At 39.1% G+C, this 18,128-nt stretch overlaps 2 protein-coding genes and 1 long non-coding RNA gene across 3 annotated transcripts; 2 read left to right on the top strand and 1 right to left on the bottom strand.

Annotated features, from left to right (window-relative positions):
- The first annotated feature begins 68 nt into the window (after positions 1 to 68).
- On the top strand, positions 69 to 797 carry LOC124266370. The gene is made up of 2 exons (XR_006895749.1): positions 69 to 190; positions 572 to 797. It is a non-coding gene; the product is annotated as an uncharacterized LOC124266370 (long non-coding RNA).
- Positions 798 to 4,858: 4,061 nt separating this feature from the next.
- Positions 4,859 to 14,310, bottom strand: LOC124266345 (neuroguidin-like). The gene is made up of 13 exons (XM_046701151.1): positions 14,278 to 14,310; positions 13,489 to 13,617; positions 12,779 to 12,916; positions 12,291 to 12,375; positions 12,087 to 12,139; positions 10,766 to 10,862; positions 10,067 to 10,191; positions 9,496 to 9,551; positions 8,791 to 8,839; positions 8,116 to 8,217; positions 6,207 to 6,233; positions 5,721 to 5,742; positions 4,859 to 4,929 (listed from the first exon to the last, which is right to left on the bottom strand). The coding sequence occupies exons 1-13, from the start codon at positions 14,287 to 14,289 to the stop codon at positions 4,901 to 4,903; spliced, it is 924 nt and encodes a 307-aa protein (XP_046557107.1). The 5' UTR covers positions 14,290 to 14,310; the 3' UTR covers positions 4,859 to 4,900.
- A 65-nt stretch (positions 14,311 to 14,375) lies between these two features.
- On the top strand, positions 14,376 to 17,405 carry LOC124266347 (ER membrane protein complex subunit 4-like). Its single transcript, XM_046701152.1, has 5 exons — positions 14,376 to 14,578; positions 15,116 to 15,233; positions 15,445 to 15,598; positions 16,800 to 16,957; positions 17,293 to 17,405. The coding sequence occupies exons 1-5, from the start codon at positions 14,526 to 14,528 to the stop codon at positions 17,326 to 17,328; spliced, it is 519 nt and encodes a 172-aa protein (XP_046557108.1). The 5' UTR covers positions 14,376 to 14,525; the 3' UTR covers positions 17,329 to 17,405.
- Positions 17,406 to 18,128: the final 723 nt, after the last annotated feature.

The following is an 18,128-nucleotide window of genomic DNA, read 5'->3' as shown; positions in this document are numbered from 1 at the left end:
TTAACTGTGAAAACAGGTGCGAGTTGTTCGTGCGTGGTTCACATGAGACGTATTCCGCACGTGCCTCTTGTGCTTTGTCGACTGAGGTTACGCAATTCATGTCCCGTGGCAAGTTGATACCTAAATACTTCTTGTCTATGTTGATGGGCGTATCATGAACGAAAATAAAACCCTGACCGAAGAGAGTCAGGTGAGTAAGAACTACCAAACGTCCGTTCAATGTACAGAAGTACATACTAAACAAATCACAACATACAGGTATCCCCGTTTATTAAGTATTAGTTTTCATGCCAGTAAATATGTCAATGCGAATTCTGCACGATTTCTTCCATCTTGCTTTGGGAAGACAACATTCGTTTACATTGGTGAGCACTTTTCGGCTTCGAATCCATGTTTTAATGCAAATGATTTATCAAGGTAAATGATTTGAAACAAAACTACCATCATTGCCACGAGATGGTTATCAGTAGAACTCCACAATGTTGCTTTAAATAGCTAACAACAATATTTTTATTCGTCGCAAATGTGTTGAAAGTGGCATTATATAAGACTCTGATTGCAATGCATACAGGTGAGATGGAGGAAGACTTCACACCTGACGCGCACCTGTAGAGGTGACGACGGCTGAGTCTCAACAACTGGAGGGCTTTGAAGTGTCAGCAATGCTCACTCTGGGCGAGTGACGGCTATCGACATGACGACCTTTTCGGTAAGAGTTCCGCCAGTAATCCCCGCTTGAAATGTCAAAATGTGTGAAAGTAAAAATTAAAGGGGGAAAGATTTCCGCCCGTAACACCCGGTTGTTGTTTTTTTTATCATTCTAGGGGACCGTTCATAATTTATGGCTAGTGTGTGTGTGTGTGTGGATGATGATTTTTATGGAGAAGCACGTACAATGTGAATGACCCCCCCGCCCCTAAATTTTATGTACAAAATAAGTGACCCCCCTCCCGTTCCCATACTTTCTAAGTATAATTTTAAACACATATTTATGTACAAAATTGCTGACACACCCTCCTAGCTCCCCAGAACAAAATTGGTGAATCCCCCCCCTTAAAATCATCATCATCACACACACACACACACCGCCATAAATTGTGAACGGTCCCTACAGCTATGCCTAAGAATACATGGTTTACATAAAAAACAAACCCTAACCCTAAACTAACCCGAACTCATCCCCCTGGATGAAGCACATGTTGTTTTAAACTGTCCGGACCGCCTCCGTGGTGTAGTGGTTAGAGCGTCTGCCCGGAGAGCGGAAGATTGCGGGTTCGATCCCCCACCGCGTCATACCAAAAGACGTTAAAATATGGTACTTGTTGGCCCTGCCTGACGCCCGGCATTAATGGGTACAACAAGAACTGGTCGGCTCGGAGTCAGTATAATGTGTCTGAGTGGGGTATTCATGCTTCACTGCGGCATGGTATCTCAGTGGGCTAGCACTATAAAACCAGCTTAAGTCTGGGCTAGTACAAGCAGCCGCACATACACATACAGACCCGTGCAAAACATATTCGACACTTGACGCCATTTCCATAGACTTACGTGTTATTTCAGTGTAACATAAATAATTTTCATGAAGTGAGTTTGGGATGGATCTTTGTAAAATTTGACAGGCAAATGTGAAATCAATATCTGCTCAAGCATTACATAATTTCCGCTCAATTTTCCGACCACTATTTAACTGATGACATCACATTTATCAACTTGCGTATGGTTCCACAATGCGCAATATTTCACCTCACCTTTAAACTGTCCACTTTATAACGAAGGCGCAAAAATCTCATCACTGCTTGCAGGGATAAGTGGCCTGATTTTGATATTTTAAATTGGGACCAGAGCCCAGTCTAACAAAGTGATCATAGTACTAAGGTGGTCGTAACTCCCATACTTTAACATAGACTTACGACAGTCGAAGCGCATTTATCGCTTTGTGAAACGTGTCCCAGTGCCTAGATTTTCGAAGCTCTATTAGCTTAAGATAGTCCCAAGCCATATACATTAACTTACAATGTTTAGTCGTATTTTTATCATGTGCGGATCTTACTTTTTACACTGCCAAAACCTGCCATGACATTTTAACAAAACGAAGAAGCATTCTATATATGTAAATACATACTTATTTTCTATATTTAAAAGTACATATTGTTCATACTGCAACTATATATATTTTACTCTTTCTGACTGTATTTTATCAGCGAGACTATATAAAGGGGGAGTGGTCACTCCTCGGAAAGCCCCAATAGCCAATATGGCAGCGTAGTTTTTAAGATTGAGCCCGGTTTATTTTCAACAGCTGATTACATACGCTGAGTGTTGTGACAACTGAAAACCTACATGTATAAGATAAGTTACCTATTCTGTCACTTCATTTTAAGTCAAATAATTGTTATTAGTGTCAGTATTAGTACAGTAGATTTGTAGTAAAGTTTCAAGTCGGCATGTTGTAGCTCACTGGCTTCAATTCTCAGTACACAGCGAAGAAAGACTAAATTCTATCGCTAAAAACTTCTTTCACATATTCGTTTAATTTTTAGAAGGGGAATATACCTTTAGTTGAAAGGTGTTTGCAAGTAATAGTGTTAGGGTGTATTTGAGGTGTGTGAAAAATGACCTATCGCCGATGGTGGTAGGACAATAGGCCCACCCCTAGGCTAAATGCTCCCAGGCAAAAAGCCCTCAATGGGTCTAGGACAAAAGGTCCTCAATGAACAGATGTAATAGAATACCAACAAATCTTTTTGCAGCACATGGATTTATTCTCGCATAACTCTGGCAATGACTGTTGAAGTCTGAGCACAGATTTCCCAATCTGTCTTTGTGCATATCCCGCTTTCTTCTCACGCGCTTGGGCGCTGGTCGAAACCCCCTGGCGTCCTGCAGAAGAACAGCCAGGCACATGGCGTAGTCTTGCTGAAATCCTTCCATTGCTGCCCACACTGATGGATGGATAAGATGCAGACTTGTGGCGGCGAATATTTCTCTTCAGGTTGTCAAGTCAACCAACTTCTGCTTTTACTTCATCTGATGCTGAGTGAAGAGCATTTGCAAGTATCTTCCCAGGCTTGGCAAGAGCCACAGGAACAATATCATACAGTTTATTCCTGAACTTGGTGATGTTGACGTTGGTAGTGTCAGAGGGATGATTGTGTTCCTTTGTCACAATCGGTTCTTCCATATTCAGGTTGGTGTGGAGAATACCTGGACAATCAAATGCCGATCTATTTGAACACTGCCACCTAGTACGACTTTTGTTTGAACTTTTCTTGGTATACATATACCCATCTAGCCCTAGCTTGACACCACCTTTATTGTTCCTAATAACCTCCATGATGCAGTGTGATGACCATCTAAACCTCTTATATACAGGTGGGGAAGGATGATTTGATAATACATCATTAATTGATAAGCTACTCCAAACATGCCACAATGAGTACCTGCCCAACAAAATCAAACATAAGAGGAAGTGACCAATTTAAGCCGTGATGTTGCTGGAATATTGCTAAAAGCGGCGTAAAACCAAACTCACTCACTGATTGATTGATTGATTGTAAAATTCCGACTGATACAATACACTGGCTGAAGTACTGTTAAACGCAGCCGAAGTTGCGCTGGGAACGAACCAAGTCACTGTGTGCGTTGGAGCATGACGAGGCACACGCTAATTAGTACAAATGGTAAAGACTGACTGAATGAGTTTGGTTTTACGCCGCTTTTAGTAATATTCCAGCAATATCAAGGCGGGGGACACCAGGAATGGGCTTCACTCATTGTACCCATGTGGGGATTCGAACCCGGGTCTTCGGCGTGACGAGCCAACCACTAGACTACCCCACCGCCCCACAAATGGTAAAGAAAGCAAGCGAGTGACGTATCATGTTGTAGAGTATCCCTGATTTTATATTGTACTTTTATTAAAGTCTCTCATAAATCGCTGCGCGATTGGTTGTTACTACATTGTTAACGGCTGAAAACAGATGTAAAACAAGTGAGACTGTAATAAATAATTTGTCTGTCTGTCTGTCTATATTGACAGTACCTAGCGTGTCACCACGCCCGGTTGAACTCAACCGGACCAGCTGTCACTCATTTCCCGATGAACGTGAGTATGTTACATTGTCAATCGGATGGGGAGTTACAAATCTGTCAATATTTAGGGCATCATGGAATTTGCTCACGTGATGCACTGTTTTCATCAGATGATGGACCTCAAATACAGGTTGAAGCTATCAATGGTCGCAGAGCACTTGCCAAGACGCCACAAGAGGAGTGGGCTAGACTCCATCAAACCGCCATTGGGAGGTTAATACACAGTATGCCACAAGTTATTTCATTGTGTAAAATTCACAAAAAGTTGTTCTGACTTGACATGCAATGGTAACAGGCACTAAGATCTGATTTTAATGAGACTTGTGTTCAACAACCCTTATCAATCAGAGCAAGTGAGTTTAGTTTTACGCCGCACTCCGCAATATCCCAGCTATATGGCGGCGGTCTGTAAATAATCGAGTCTGGACCATACAGTCCAGTGATCAACAGCATGAGCATCGATCTGCGGAATTGGGAACCGATGACATGTGTCAACCAAGTCAGCGAAACTGACCACCCGATCCCGTTAGTCGCCTCTTACGACAAGCATAGTCGCCTTTTATGGCAAGCACATGGGTTGCTGAAGACCTATTCTACCCCGGATCTTCACGGGTCTTATCAATCAGAGACCCGCTCTTCTTGACAAGCAGGGTTTCAATCTAATGACTCCACCTTTTTAGGCATACTATGTACATTTTTTGTGTATAATCTATGCTAAATATGCAAAATCCAGTTTGGAAGTATGAAGGATGACAACAAAGTGACATTATCTTTAGGTGTTTTATATACATATCACAATCTCTAAGGTTCACTGGTGTCGCTTCCTCTTCTTGGAGCCTGGAACAAACCGAAGACCATTTTACAGTGACACCTTTTCAATCACAAATGGTTAAACATTATACACCTGATGATCATGTTCACACAAATACATAGTCATACTTCCCCAAAGAAAATTGTGGCCACAGATGGTCTATGGTGGCAATTAATGTACAGAGTTGTGGAGCAAGGCCTTTCTGGAGTGAGTATGGATTTATGCTGCTTTTAGCAATATTCCAGCAATATCACGGCGGGGGACACCAGAAATGGGCTTCACACATTGTACCCATGTGGGGAATTGAACCCGGGTCTTCGGCATGACAAGCGAACACTTTAACCACTAGGCTACCCCACCACCCCTGCCTTGCTGGAAGAGGGTTTGAATCTCATATTAGTTCCAATAAAGAGCCTTTGTCTTTCAGTTCCATACCCTTATCGAAGGCCTCAGGATGGGAAAAGTGTGGTGGGGTAGTCATTTGGTTCATTCATCATGATGAAGACCAGGATAAGATTCCCACATAAGTACAATGCGTGAAGCGCATGTTGTTCCCTACCATGCTATTGTCAGAATATTGCTAAAGGTGTCACAGAACTATGCTCATTCACTCACTCACTCACTCAGGCAAAATTAACATTTCTCCCCCAACATTAGGCTGACTAGCCATCCTATGCCAGCATCTGAGGCATAAAGCTGTTAGGTAACTGCTTTCTTGCTCTTCTAAAATATCTCACTGTGTGTTTTTTAACCAACAATGCCCTACAAAAACGTCGTTACAGGTAAACTATAAAACTGAAAGCATTGCTGTGTTTACCTTTCTTCTTTCCTTTTTTACCCTGAAACAAAACAAAACAAGTATTATTAAAGTACTGCTTGTCTATGTATGATATTTCATTTTCATTTAATAACTGATCCAAGTTTTTAGTTTTCACATATCCAAAACATAGTTTTAGTTGTCACAGTGTATGAACTCATTTCATTCATACAAGGGGTGAAACGGTACGCTCATACTACAGTACCGTACGTATTGCGGTACAAGGCCTTCGGTTCAGTCTGTTTCGGTTCGGTATATGAGATATGATCATAATGCAGAAAAGAAACGCATAGATTTTGACAAATGATTTGGTTTCTAGACATTTTAGAAAAGGTTTAAAAAGGTTATTAAAATGACGGTACGAAAATACCGATTTTATGGATTGCATTACGGTATACCGACCCGAAGGCAAAATACTGCGGTTCTAATACCGCGGTATACCATTTCACCCCTAATTCATACCCTTGTGTTTGCAGTGGTACTTACCATTGAGCCTTTCCTTTTCTTCCCACCCTGTAGGAGAAAAATGAATACATGTAATAACGATGATGATGATGATGATATAGACAGACTGGTTCAAGTTCTATCTTTCTCAGATAAACATTATTAAAGATCTTCCCTTTGTTTTTCAAAGTAGAATAAGAATTTAAAGTTATTTTCGCACATGATCTACTGACCACATTTTCAACATTTATTATTATTTATTATAGGATATTTATATAGCGCACATATCCAGGCAACTAGTGCATGCTCAAGACGTTCAACATGTACTTAAAAAGTTCAAGCACAGCAGATGAGAGACACTTGTGTTGTATACTGTTTATAGCAAAGCTCCAACTACTGTAACCTATTTCCTAAGCAGTAAAAAGATGATATAAGGCAATATTTGTATATGTTCATCTGATCTTTCTTTATTCTGGTACTCAAAAGGCCTCAGGCCTATAGTACATTATATACATTTGCTTTACGGACGTTCAAGGAACAATATGCTTTCTATGTACAAATACGTGGAAAATATACATGGACAGGTTTTCGATTTCTTTAGTATTCGAATTGTTTAGCAGTAATGAAAACATAAGCCTATTTGGATGGACATAATATTTTTCTCTTATATACTTGCTTCAAAGATTATTGTAGTTAGGGCATAAAAGAAGAAATTGATACTCATCTTCAATTGCATTTGAATTACATAATTGACATGTTCTGTGTTCTCTGTTCGTATTTACATATCTACCTTTCTCGATTAGAAGTTCATGAGATGAGCATCAGAATCGTGCTAAACTTACTCTATACTTTTTAACATTTAAACATGATAGATAGAATTCGGTAGTGTCACATGTGCTTGAAATAGATAATTTTTCTTGCCAGTTTTGAAAATACATATCTTTTAGTCTTTGAGTAAATGATTTCATAAATTCTGGATGTATTCCAATTTCCTGGTTATGCCAATTATCTCCCATCCTCAATAATATCCAGGGTATACGTTCTGATAAATAGTGGAGATTTATTGGAAAGTATTCTCTGGAGATTATCGAGGATGAATATCTCCAAATCCATTAGAAAATAATAATTGTTTTATATCAGTAACCCAGTTTTCGTGTCCATTTTTATCATATAAAAGTATCATGTTATAACATTTCTTTGGTAAGCGATAGATTGGCATGTGTAATAACTTTATCCAATGCCGAGTTACTTTAGGATAAGAGTATATATATAAAGGAAACCTGCCACATTCTCGATAGATCATGATATTTGGAGTGTTTTGTTTAACACCCATTTGTATATGTGACCATTAAGTGAACATGTGACCATTAAGTCCATATTATGTTAGCATATACACTCCACTGCATTGTACCTTTTACAGCTTTGAAGGCATTCTTGTGTTCTAATTTGCTTATTGTTTATCACCAAAGTTAATAATAATTTATACTGTATGCTACAATGAAGAATTCCATCACAGGCAGTTAAGTACAATCATGCAGGGCTCCAGATAAGGGCCGTATCAGCGTATGCACGTATATAAAATATGCACGATACGGTAGGAAATAATTTAGAAAACGTAGCAGATACGCACCACAGCAATGGTGTACAGTCTTAGAATCATTTACAGACGTATTTATCTGAAAAGGTATTGTTTTATTGTTTATTGACCTGTTTACACAAGACTAGCAATGTTGTGGTGCATATATGAAATGAAACACAGGATTACTGATACGCCATTAAATTCCATTCAGTACTCTAAATGTACACTTATTCTTTTCCAGTACTCCTATATTTAAAAAAGAAGGAGTACGTACTCCTGGTCATGAAAACTTATCTGGAGCCCTGATCATGTAATGTTATCCAAAATATAGTACATGCTGCTATGTACTGCTTTGAGGCTGATACTCCTTACCTGGTCTGACTTTCTTCTCTCACCCCCAGCCAGGGCTCTAATGTCATCGAAGTCTGTGACCATATTCAGTGTCGACATTGTCTGTACACTCTTCATGGCAGCCTGGAAAAAATACAACAAGTTACAAAGTTTGTTTGTTATTACCACCGCACTCAGCAATATTCCAGCTATATGGTGGAGGGCTGTAACTAATCAAGTCCAGACAATCAAGTGAACAATGGCATGAGCATCGATCTACGCAATTGGGATACGATGGCCTATGTCAACCAAGTCAGAGAGCCTGACCACCTAATCCCATTAGTTGCCTCTTACGACAAGCATGGATTGCTGAAGACCAATTCTAACCCACGTCTTCACAGCCAGTTATACAGATATCGTCTATGTAAACCACATGTCAATTTGGCTTTACTTTTTCCAAAAAGCTGAAGTCAGTGACTATTTCACATCACCTTATATTTCAATTATTTTACGTATGCCTTTAAAATTCCATCTGTAGCAGGAAGTTCTAACAGAATTTCACAAGTGAATTTTGATTGGATGCCTGAAAAGCATTCAGGGTATTTATCACCATGGAATGGGACATGCCTGTACTTCACATGATATTATGGGTGCAGAATCTGAAAGACTACAGGAAAATGTCATGTGTACTAAGATATGTATCATGTAGAAACATACCTTCTCCTTCTTCGTCATTGGTAACCTCAAGAAATTAGCTTCCTCATATCTGAAAAAATACACACAGTATCATTACAAGATATGGAAATAATGCTTGAACACTGACTCGATCATATATATGGTTAGTGTCTTGAGTGAATGTTGTTTGTGCCATAGTCAGCAATTTAATAACTACATCACATAGCCTGTAAATAATCAATGGTGAGTGCTTATGGTTTTATGCTGCATTTATGAATATTCCAGTATAGTGGGGGGACTCTGGAAATGTTCTTCACATATAAGGGAATCGAACCTGGGTCTTAGAGGAAACACTTTCACCACTAGTCTACCTCATCACCCCAAGGAAAGCAGAGACTGCCAGCATGAACAAGTCGGAATGATATTCAGTCAGCCAAGTCTCCGAGTCTTCCCACCCAATCCATAATGGTTAACTCTTGTAATGAGATTGTATATACCGGTACTGAAGTAAGATTGATTAGGAAATATTTTTTCAAATGTCCTTACATTCCTATACCTGTGTACCGGTATATATATTTTGATCATATATGATGATTAAAATATCTTACACATCGTAAGGAAGAGTAGTGGATAAAATGTCCTCCTCTAATCTTGTGGATACGAAAACATATGTTGTTCCCTCTCATTCCAAGTTGATTTCCTGTTTCAGAATTTCAGTTAAAAGTAAACTTAGCACACACTACTTACTCAAGCCTTTCCTTTGCCTTCTTGTTTTCTGACATTCTGTGCAGGTCTGTAGACTCCTGGAAGAGACAACAAACAAAGAGCACTGTATAACATGTTTTACCTTCAGGAACAGTTATGATGATTGCAACCTACACCATTCATCTCCTCAAACTCACAAACACAAAGAGACAACAGAATGCTGCAAGCATGTTCGATTCATTCCTTGTGTTTAGTAAATATGTTCAATCAATCAGAACAAATCTAATAACAATTCTAATCATCAGTATCAGCACATTTCTACTAACAATCTTAAGACTGAAACTTGTCACAGATACCGGTATCAACCGATTAAGGGGTAAGAAACAGCCATGAAATGTTCCTACAAAAAATGTTGTTTTACATTGAAATATTAATAAAGTCTTATTCCAAATGCTTATCAAAGGCCTCGTTCATTTTGTTTCTCTTTAGGATGATAGTGCATGTTAATTTCCAGTGATAACATAAGAGTTAGGACTGACGAATTTGTTAACAGGACCTTGGATTTGATACAACAGTACTTGATGTTTTATCAATTTCAACATGAATACTGTACCTTCACTTCCTCTGGACCGTCATAGTACTGGTCCTTCAGGTCCCGTAGCATGTTGCTACTGAGTGCTCTCTTCATGGCACGCTCTGCCTGGCGCTGTTGTCGATCTATGGCTGTCTCGTCTCCAGCTGAAACAAACCAGACATCTTAATGCTGATTCAGCAAGGAGAGGAAAGATATTACCGGTATATGTGTTTCAAATTGATTTGAATACTGAGAATAAGAGTCTGGTTCCACTGAGCCATTGTAGCACATCAATGCTGCTTTGTGAGACAGCATTCTGATGACCCTAGTACCTTGTATTGATTGATTGATGCAGTATTTCAGGACCCGTGAAGATCTGGGTTAGAATTGATCTTCAGTATCCCATGCTTGTTGTAAGAGGTAACTAACGGGATTGGGTGGTCAGACTCGCTGAGTTGGTTGACACATGTCATCGTATCCCAGTTGCGTAGATCGATGCTCATGCTGTTGAATACTGGATTGTCTGGTCCAGACTCGATTATTTACAGACCGCCACCATATAGCTGGAATATTGCTGAGCGCAGTGTAAAATTAAACTCACTCACTCCCTCTCTTTCAGGAAGTGCATGAATTCTGACACTTGTTTCGTAAATTCAGCATGACATACAAACTGGTAGAATAAATATTTTAAAATATTCAGCTGAAAGTTTATGATAATTCAATCTTAAAAGAACTTACTGTAGTGAACAGGTGCCAGTTTGGGTGCAACGTAAGCTTTTGATTTGGTAGGCTTTTCCTCATTAGCTGAGTCGCTTTCTGATGCTTCTTCGTCAAGCTGAGAACAAGGAATGAAGGACATATATACTAGAAATACCACAGCATGCAATATTCAAACTGCATCACTGCAGCACATGAATATCAAGAATGGCCTAACTTTAGTTCAGGGATAGGGTCTGTTCTTCCCAACTATCCCCAAGGATTCAGCTGTGACAACTGTCTTTCAGTGCAGTGATGGATAGATACTCTTGTTAAGAAATGTTGTCATATGTTTGAGCATAGAGAACTACTGATATTGAAGTGCCAATATATTCTAAAGGCGTTGCACATATTGATATAGATACAAATGACAAAATATAGTTGCAGGCAACGATGAGGTCTCCTTGGCTTTACTTTCTATCTATTGCATCTGAGGGCTAGATATCACCGTCCAAAACGGGGCCAGAACACGTGTTTTGACAGGCGAGCGGATCTTCCAGATACAGCCGGGGTCACGGGAGTCATGTACCTTTTAAGTAGTTCAGGAGAAGAAATAGTTCCCTCTTTAAAAGGCTGTATCTCAGTTGTTCTTGGGTCTACATTCAAAACAATTAGTGTTCTGGAATCACCAGGGCATCATCTACCATACTGGCAGAATTTGCACATTTTGGGAGCAAACTACTCAGAAAAGTGCTGAACAACATGGCCAAAAACTGAAAACAAAAATAACTGCCAAACGGTACGTTTTAGCGACTTGACCCGTCCAGGCATAATTGTTGGGAATTCGATTGTGCATCTGTACAAGAAATTTGGAAGTGTTGAAACAATTAGTTCTTGAGATATTTGCTGTCAAACGTTGAAATTTTGGAATTAATTTTGAATTATCTCCCCTTTGCTATTGGGCCAAGAGCCTAGAGATTTTTAAGGGGAATATCTACACCTCGGTGCGCATCTGTGTGATTTTTTGTAAGCGATTCGGGGCATTGGTTTAGGAGTTATGTTTGGTACAAAAATCGGCGGAATAATAATAATAATAATCCGAATGATTACAATAGGTCTCCTGCCTAGAGGCAAGGAGCCCTAATGAATGGCCTAGTGGTTAACCTGTAATGCCGAAAACCTGGGTTCAATTCCCCACATGGGTACAGTGTATCAAGCTCATTTCTGGTATCCTCCCGCCATGACATGGGGGAATATTGCCTAATTGGGATAAAACCACACTCACTCCTCATGTTCCCAGCCTATGGGAAATTATTTGAACACTGATTACTACATAATATCAGTAGCTGTGATGCATGCTCACCTTGCTCACGAGGTTCTGTGGGTTGGCTTTAAATCTAAGGGGATCACTGGCATCTGAAAAACAAAACAGAACAAATAACAAGATGCATATATGATGCATATTCTCTGAATGTTTTGTCAGGCTGATTTGGTTTCACAATGTAAAAATTCAGTTAAATATTTAAACATTTTCTTTTCCCAGTATCTGACGTGATATCTGTCTCACCTGAAGCTCCTGTTGTTGCTGTTTTGATAAGTTTATCCACCTGATACTTCAACTTCTGATCTATGGGTCTCATCTTCTCCAATACCTATCAACAGATAGAAATGCAACATACAATTATATAATTTAAACATCCAGCATATTCAAAATTAATTCTCTGTGAGATTCTTTATACAAAGTTCTACGTGAAATGTAATGTCAACACTTATCAGTGCATGTGTCTGTTTGTACATGACCTGACGAATGCCAGTTTTATAGTGATAGCTGAGATGCAATGCAACAGTTTAACATGTATACTTCATTCCGACACACAATACACTAACTCTGAGTCACCTAGTCCTATCAACATGATCAACAACAAAAAAACATATTATGACGTATTTTGCTATGATGCAGACAGTGACTTGAACCATGACCTTTGTTCATCCAGGCAAACACACCAGACCAAGCAGACGGAAGTTACTACTTAAAAAAACATCAAGTTGACTCACCGTTCTGATTTCCACAAGCCTTTCTATACTGGCATCCCTTTCTATTGACTGTCCTGATGTCTTCTTCAACAGAACGAACGTGAGGTTTGTGAGGTAACTCAGGAGCATCTGGTACTTCACTTCCAGGAAACTCACCCCCTGAAACCACAGTTTACATTATTACCATGTCAAAACTATGAAAATTTAACTCATACACATGATTTCCTGGTTATAGACAATCTTACAAAAACCTGTCACATGTCTTTCACCTTTCATGCATACTTTAAAGGTATCAACTGGTGATAATTTTAAATCATAGTTGGTTGGTTTGTTGTTTGATGCCACACTCAGCAATATTCCAGCTCTATGGCAGTGGTCTGTAAATAATCAAGACTGGCCCACACAATCCAGTGATCAACAGCATGAGCATTGACCTGTGCAATGGGGATACTATGACATGTGTCGACCAAGTCAGCGAGCCTGACCCGAACCTGTTAGTTGCCTCTTATGACAAGCATGGGTTGCCAAAGACAGCTGGATCTTCATGGGTATCAGATCATGAGGTCTTCACAAAGACCTTGTCACGAAAAGACACAAAATGCTGGAATAAATGAAGAAGTAGAGAGAGTGAGTTTGGTTTAACTCTGCTTCTGGCAATGTCAGGAATCAGTTACCTTGGCAGAAATAGGAGAAATGTTAATGTTATTGTATACACAGTTTTAAGTACTCACTTTTGAAGTGTCGAACTCTCCGTCTTTAACCCTCTGGAGTAATGTGGTGACATGTTGTACAGCATCCCCAGCCTTATCCTTGATGTCCTTCAACAGTCCAATGGCAGCTGGTAGATCTCGTTCCACTATCTATTTAGATCACAAATACAATAAGCTTATTGTCTGGAGTATATAATCATGATAATATTTCACTAGTCAATATTGACAAGAGTTGTCTCACAATCTATACCAAATTTATACTAAACTATACCAAATTTAGAGATTAATTGAATATATGCCACTAAAAACTGTAACAAAATGACACATGTCAATAAAGTTACTGCCATTCATATATTTTATTCTCTAAAATGACTTAAAGGAGATAAACATTCACTTCCAAAATAGTGATGAATAGACTAGAAATGGCTTGGATCACAGAGAATGTTTACCACCACAGGGACTTTGACAAAATGAAAATCACACATAATTCAAGGCCTCACAATCAGTGATTGAGTTTGTTTTCATTGTGAGTTTGCCATTTTAGCGGAACAGCTAACTGCCAATACAAAATTCTAGCGTTGCAAATCACCATATTTCAAGTTAAGTCATAACAGGAGACTGGCAGAAATATATCATGATGTAGGTCTAAAAGTGGCGAGTTTCAAAGGTACAGATAGAAATCACTGCACGATACGCAAGGTCAGTTCAGCGTTATATTATCTGGCACAACATTTTCGTAACATCAACTAATACAACTTCAGTAACAAGAAATTGGTATTTTTGTTCCCAAAACATGTAAACAACACGCACGTGTTCGTCCATCTTGATTACAGCGCCCCCTGACGGAGTGTCAACGGGGAGTACTTATTGCATGAGTAAATGAACTGGGAAAATAATACTTAATTGTGCAACTTTCAAAGGGCATTACGTATTTTTCATGTTATAAACAATACTATTATAGTACAGTTTTAGCTCTTTTCGGTCAACGTGTGTCATATAAAATATCACCACATTGTGTTTTTTTTACACAATCAGGTCTCATTTTCAGTAAGAACAAAATGGCTACTCGGAAAAGGCACAAGTGGGCAATCGACTTTTTAGGTGGTGGAAAGTGAGTTATTCTTTACCATTAAAGGCTCACATGTGTAGAATTCGAAGTTGTAATACTGAGTTGTCTTTCACAACCGATCTGGTAATTTCTTAGGTTGATTCCCTTTTTTTGCAGTAGATAATAAAATATCTAGGCCAAATTGGCAAGTCCTAATCCTGATGGCAGTTATGATTTGTTTGATCCAATTTTGAGTAGATTTCCGAGGCAACAGAAATCCTGAAAAATGAGTCGTAGAATGTAGTTTCGTGTACCATATGGACAAATATATTTATTATTATGTTGTTATCTAATGTGGTGTAGTGCAAAGTCGTCTAGTTATATGTTGGACTATGCTGGTGGGTCAACTGAATTGAATATTCTGGAATAAAATCACACTGTTCACCATGAGTATCACAATCATGAGGAGAATGATCGATGTAATGAAGATTTACTTGTTACTTGTGTCTGAAGGTTCAGATCCGGATCGTCAGTTGTACATTTCTTGTGTTATGTTTACATGTATTAAGCGTTGTGTAATATATGTACTTCATATTTCAGGTCACGAAGTGATCGAGCACTTGTTCAGTTCACAGAACTACAACCACCTGTTGGTTATGTTGACACAGTCAGTGTCAGTGAAAAGGCCAAGGATGCCGACCCAAAGCTCATTGTAAAGGTATTACTACCTTTGATTCGTTCATCTGTGTTGAAAATGTTGAAATGACATACTCACATTTCCTTGATAACTGCTTATCCCAGTCAGTGTATTGACACAGATGTTAATAATCATCAAAATATTTATTTTTGAAAACAATGGTATGGATATATTTGAATACAAGCATTGTTCTTTAAATAAACATTACATTCCAAGTCTTAATTTTTTTCAGAGGTCTTGGGACATTGCCCTTGGTCCAATCAAACAGGTCCCAATGAACATGTTTATCATGTGGATGGCTGGCAATTCCATCTCCATCTTCCCCATCATGATGGTGGGAATGATGTTCTTCCGGCCGATACAGACACTCTTTGGAATACAGAACAGTAAGTAAATTGTAGATGTAGAACTATGGAACTTGGTGTAGAAACAGACCTCCTCTGTGATCTGGTGGATAGACTGTCTTCCCCGAGTGTGGAAGTGTACAAGTTCAGTCACCTTACTGTCATGCCGAAACATGTAAGACAATGGGACCTTTTGTTTTCCTACAATGCGTGTTGAACCTCTTTTACTTAGCCATGAAATACAACTAATTCACCTTGATCACCTGGATTGAGTACCATGTATCAGCATGCTCTGTCAGAACATGATGTAAGGTTCTGATTGAAATGAATGGAAATATTTTCTTCTTTATATTTTGTTATTGTCACTAGTGTGACTGTTCATATAATAGCAAGATTAAATTTACCAGTCATATGAACACAAACTGTTTGATAGCAGTAACATCGTTAGTTGGGTCACATCGAGAAGATACGTCGGCCTTCATGTGGATATTAGCAATCACAATATGTATTGATATCTGAGTATTGTGACTTCTATACTTTCAAGACATATGATATCAAAGCCATACCATTAAGACGCGTCGTGTCGTGACACAACCAACAAGACATGTCATATCATGGCCATACTAATGAGACGTGTTGTGTCGTGTTGTGATACAACCAATGAGACATGTCATATCATGGCCATACTGTCGAGACGTGTCGTGTCGTGTCGTGTGATGATACAACCAATGAGACATGTCATATCATGGCCATACCATCGAGAAGTGTCGTGTCATGACACAACCAACAAGACATGTCATATCATGGCCATACTGTCGAGATGTGTCGTGTCATGACACAACCAATGAGACATGTCATATCATGGCCATAGTATCGAGACATGTCGTGTCGTGTAGTGATGCAACCAACGAGACATGTCATATCATGGCCATACCATCGAGACATGTCATGTCATATCATCCATACTGTCGAGATGTGTGGGTGATGCAAACCAATGAGACATGTCACATCATAGCCGAGACATACCATCGTGATGCAACCAACGACATGTCACATCATGGCCATACCATCGAGACATGTCGCGTCGTGATGCAACCAACGAGACATGTCATATCATGGCCATACCATTGAGACGAGTCGTGTCATCAAGACATGTTGAGACATATTATATCATGACCATACCATCACAACATGTCCTATCATCATGAAGTCTCCTGGTTCTGATGTTACTTTTACCTTCCAGCATTTAAAATGATCGAGGGGGACCAGGCAGCATTTCAGAAGTTTGTGTACCTGCTTGGCAACCTCCTGTGTCTGGCCATGGCAATATACAAGTGTCAAGTGATGGGGCTGCTTCCTTCCCATGCATCAGACTGGCTTGCTTTCGTCCAGCCTCAGGAGGTTTATATTCTTATTTGCATTTTTTATTCTTATTTTAATGCAAAACTTCAATTACTTTATAAAATGCTTTTTCTGAAGATAATAAGATATAGCTAATATCATTATTTTGAGTCTTACCAGACATGCAACTTAGTAGACACATCATTCCAGGGATGACAGTTGATTGGGAAAGTTGCATCTTGTCTCATTGTTTTGATGAGAACTTTCCTCCTTTAAATTAAGTTTTAAGATTTTGTAAACTATAAGTCATCTTTCCTGAATGTTGTTAGATGTTGGACTGTTTATGATTTTTGTTATGATGTGAAATTCAAAAGAATATTTTTATTTATTTCCAGAGAATGGAATGGTCTGGCGGTGGAGTGATGATGTGAATCTATCTGTGTCCTGATGAATCTATCTATTATCTATGTACCTGTCTTGTCAATAAATGTAACATGTGTTGTCAAAAGGGTGTTTTACATTTATACTTGACCATGATGGATAAATGCTTAGTCAACATTTTATCCACTGATTCTGTATGCTCTCCTATTCCTCTTTGCTCTGAGGGTGGTGGGGTAGCCTAGTGGTTAAAGCGTTCGCTCGTCAAGCCGAAGACCCAGGTTTGATTGCCCACAAGGATACAATGTGTGAAGCCCATTTCTGGTGTCCCCCGCCATGATATTGCTGAAATATTGTTAAAAGCGGCATAAAACTAAGCGCACTCTCACTCTTTGCACTGAACATGCTGAAGTAAATCAGTCTTGGTTCCAGGGGAGAGCTGGTCATTATGGACGGTTGATGAGTACTTATTATACATGCATGGGTTGCCTTTAGGCCGGGAGGAAACTCTCATAGTGTAATTACACCTAGAAATTTTTGAAAACAGGTAAATATTTGTGCCAAAATTATTCTCTTATTCATGTAATAATAAAAACACACCCCAAGATCAACTTCTGGCTGAGTTGTGAATTTTGAGTTTGATTTCCAGTCGAATTTGCTAAATGTCATTCTTGTATGCTAAGTAATTAGCACAGTACCTGTTGCTACCAAACAACATGGACCCACCTGTATTCCCTCCAGGTCATTGTGGGTTTCGTGTCAAGGCAATGATTCAAGAAGGAAACACTCAGCTATGTCAGGGTAGAGATTACGATATGGTAGAATCTCCAATTCTACCAGTAGAGATTGCGAT

The sequence above is a fragment of the Haliotis rubra genome, unplaced genomic scaffold (assembly GCF_003918875.1).
Source record: "Haliotis rubra isolate DU_JTF1 unplaced genomic scaffold, ASM391887v1 Scf125, whole genome shotgun sequence".
Taxonomy (NCBI): Eukaryota; Metazoa; Mollusca; class Gastropoda; order Lepetellida; family Haliotidae; genus Haliotis; species Haliotis rubra.
Note: the sequence above shows the minus strand (reverse complement) of the source record. Positions and strands in the feature narration are given on the sequence as shown.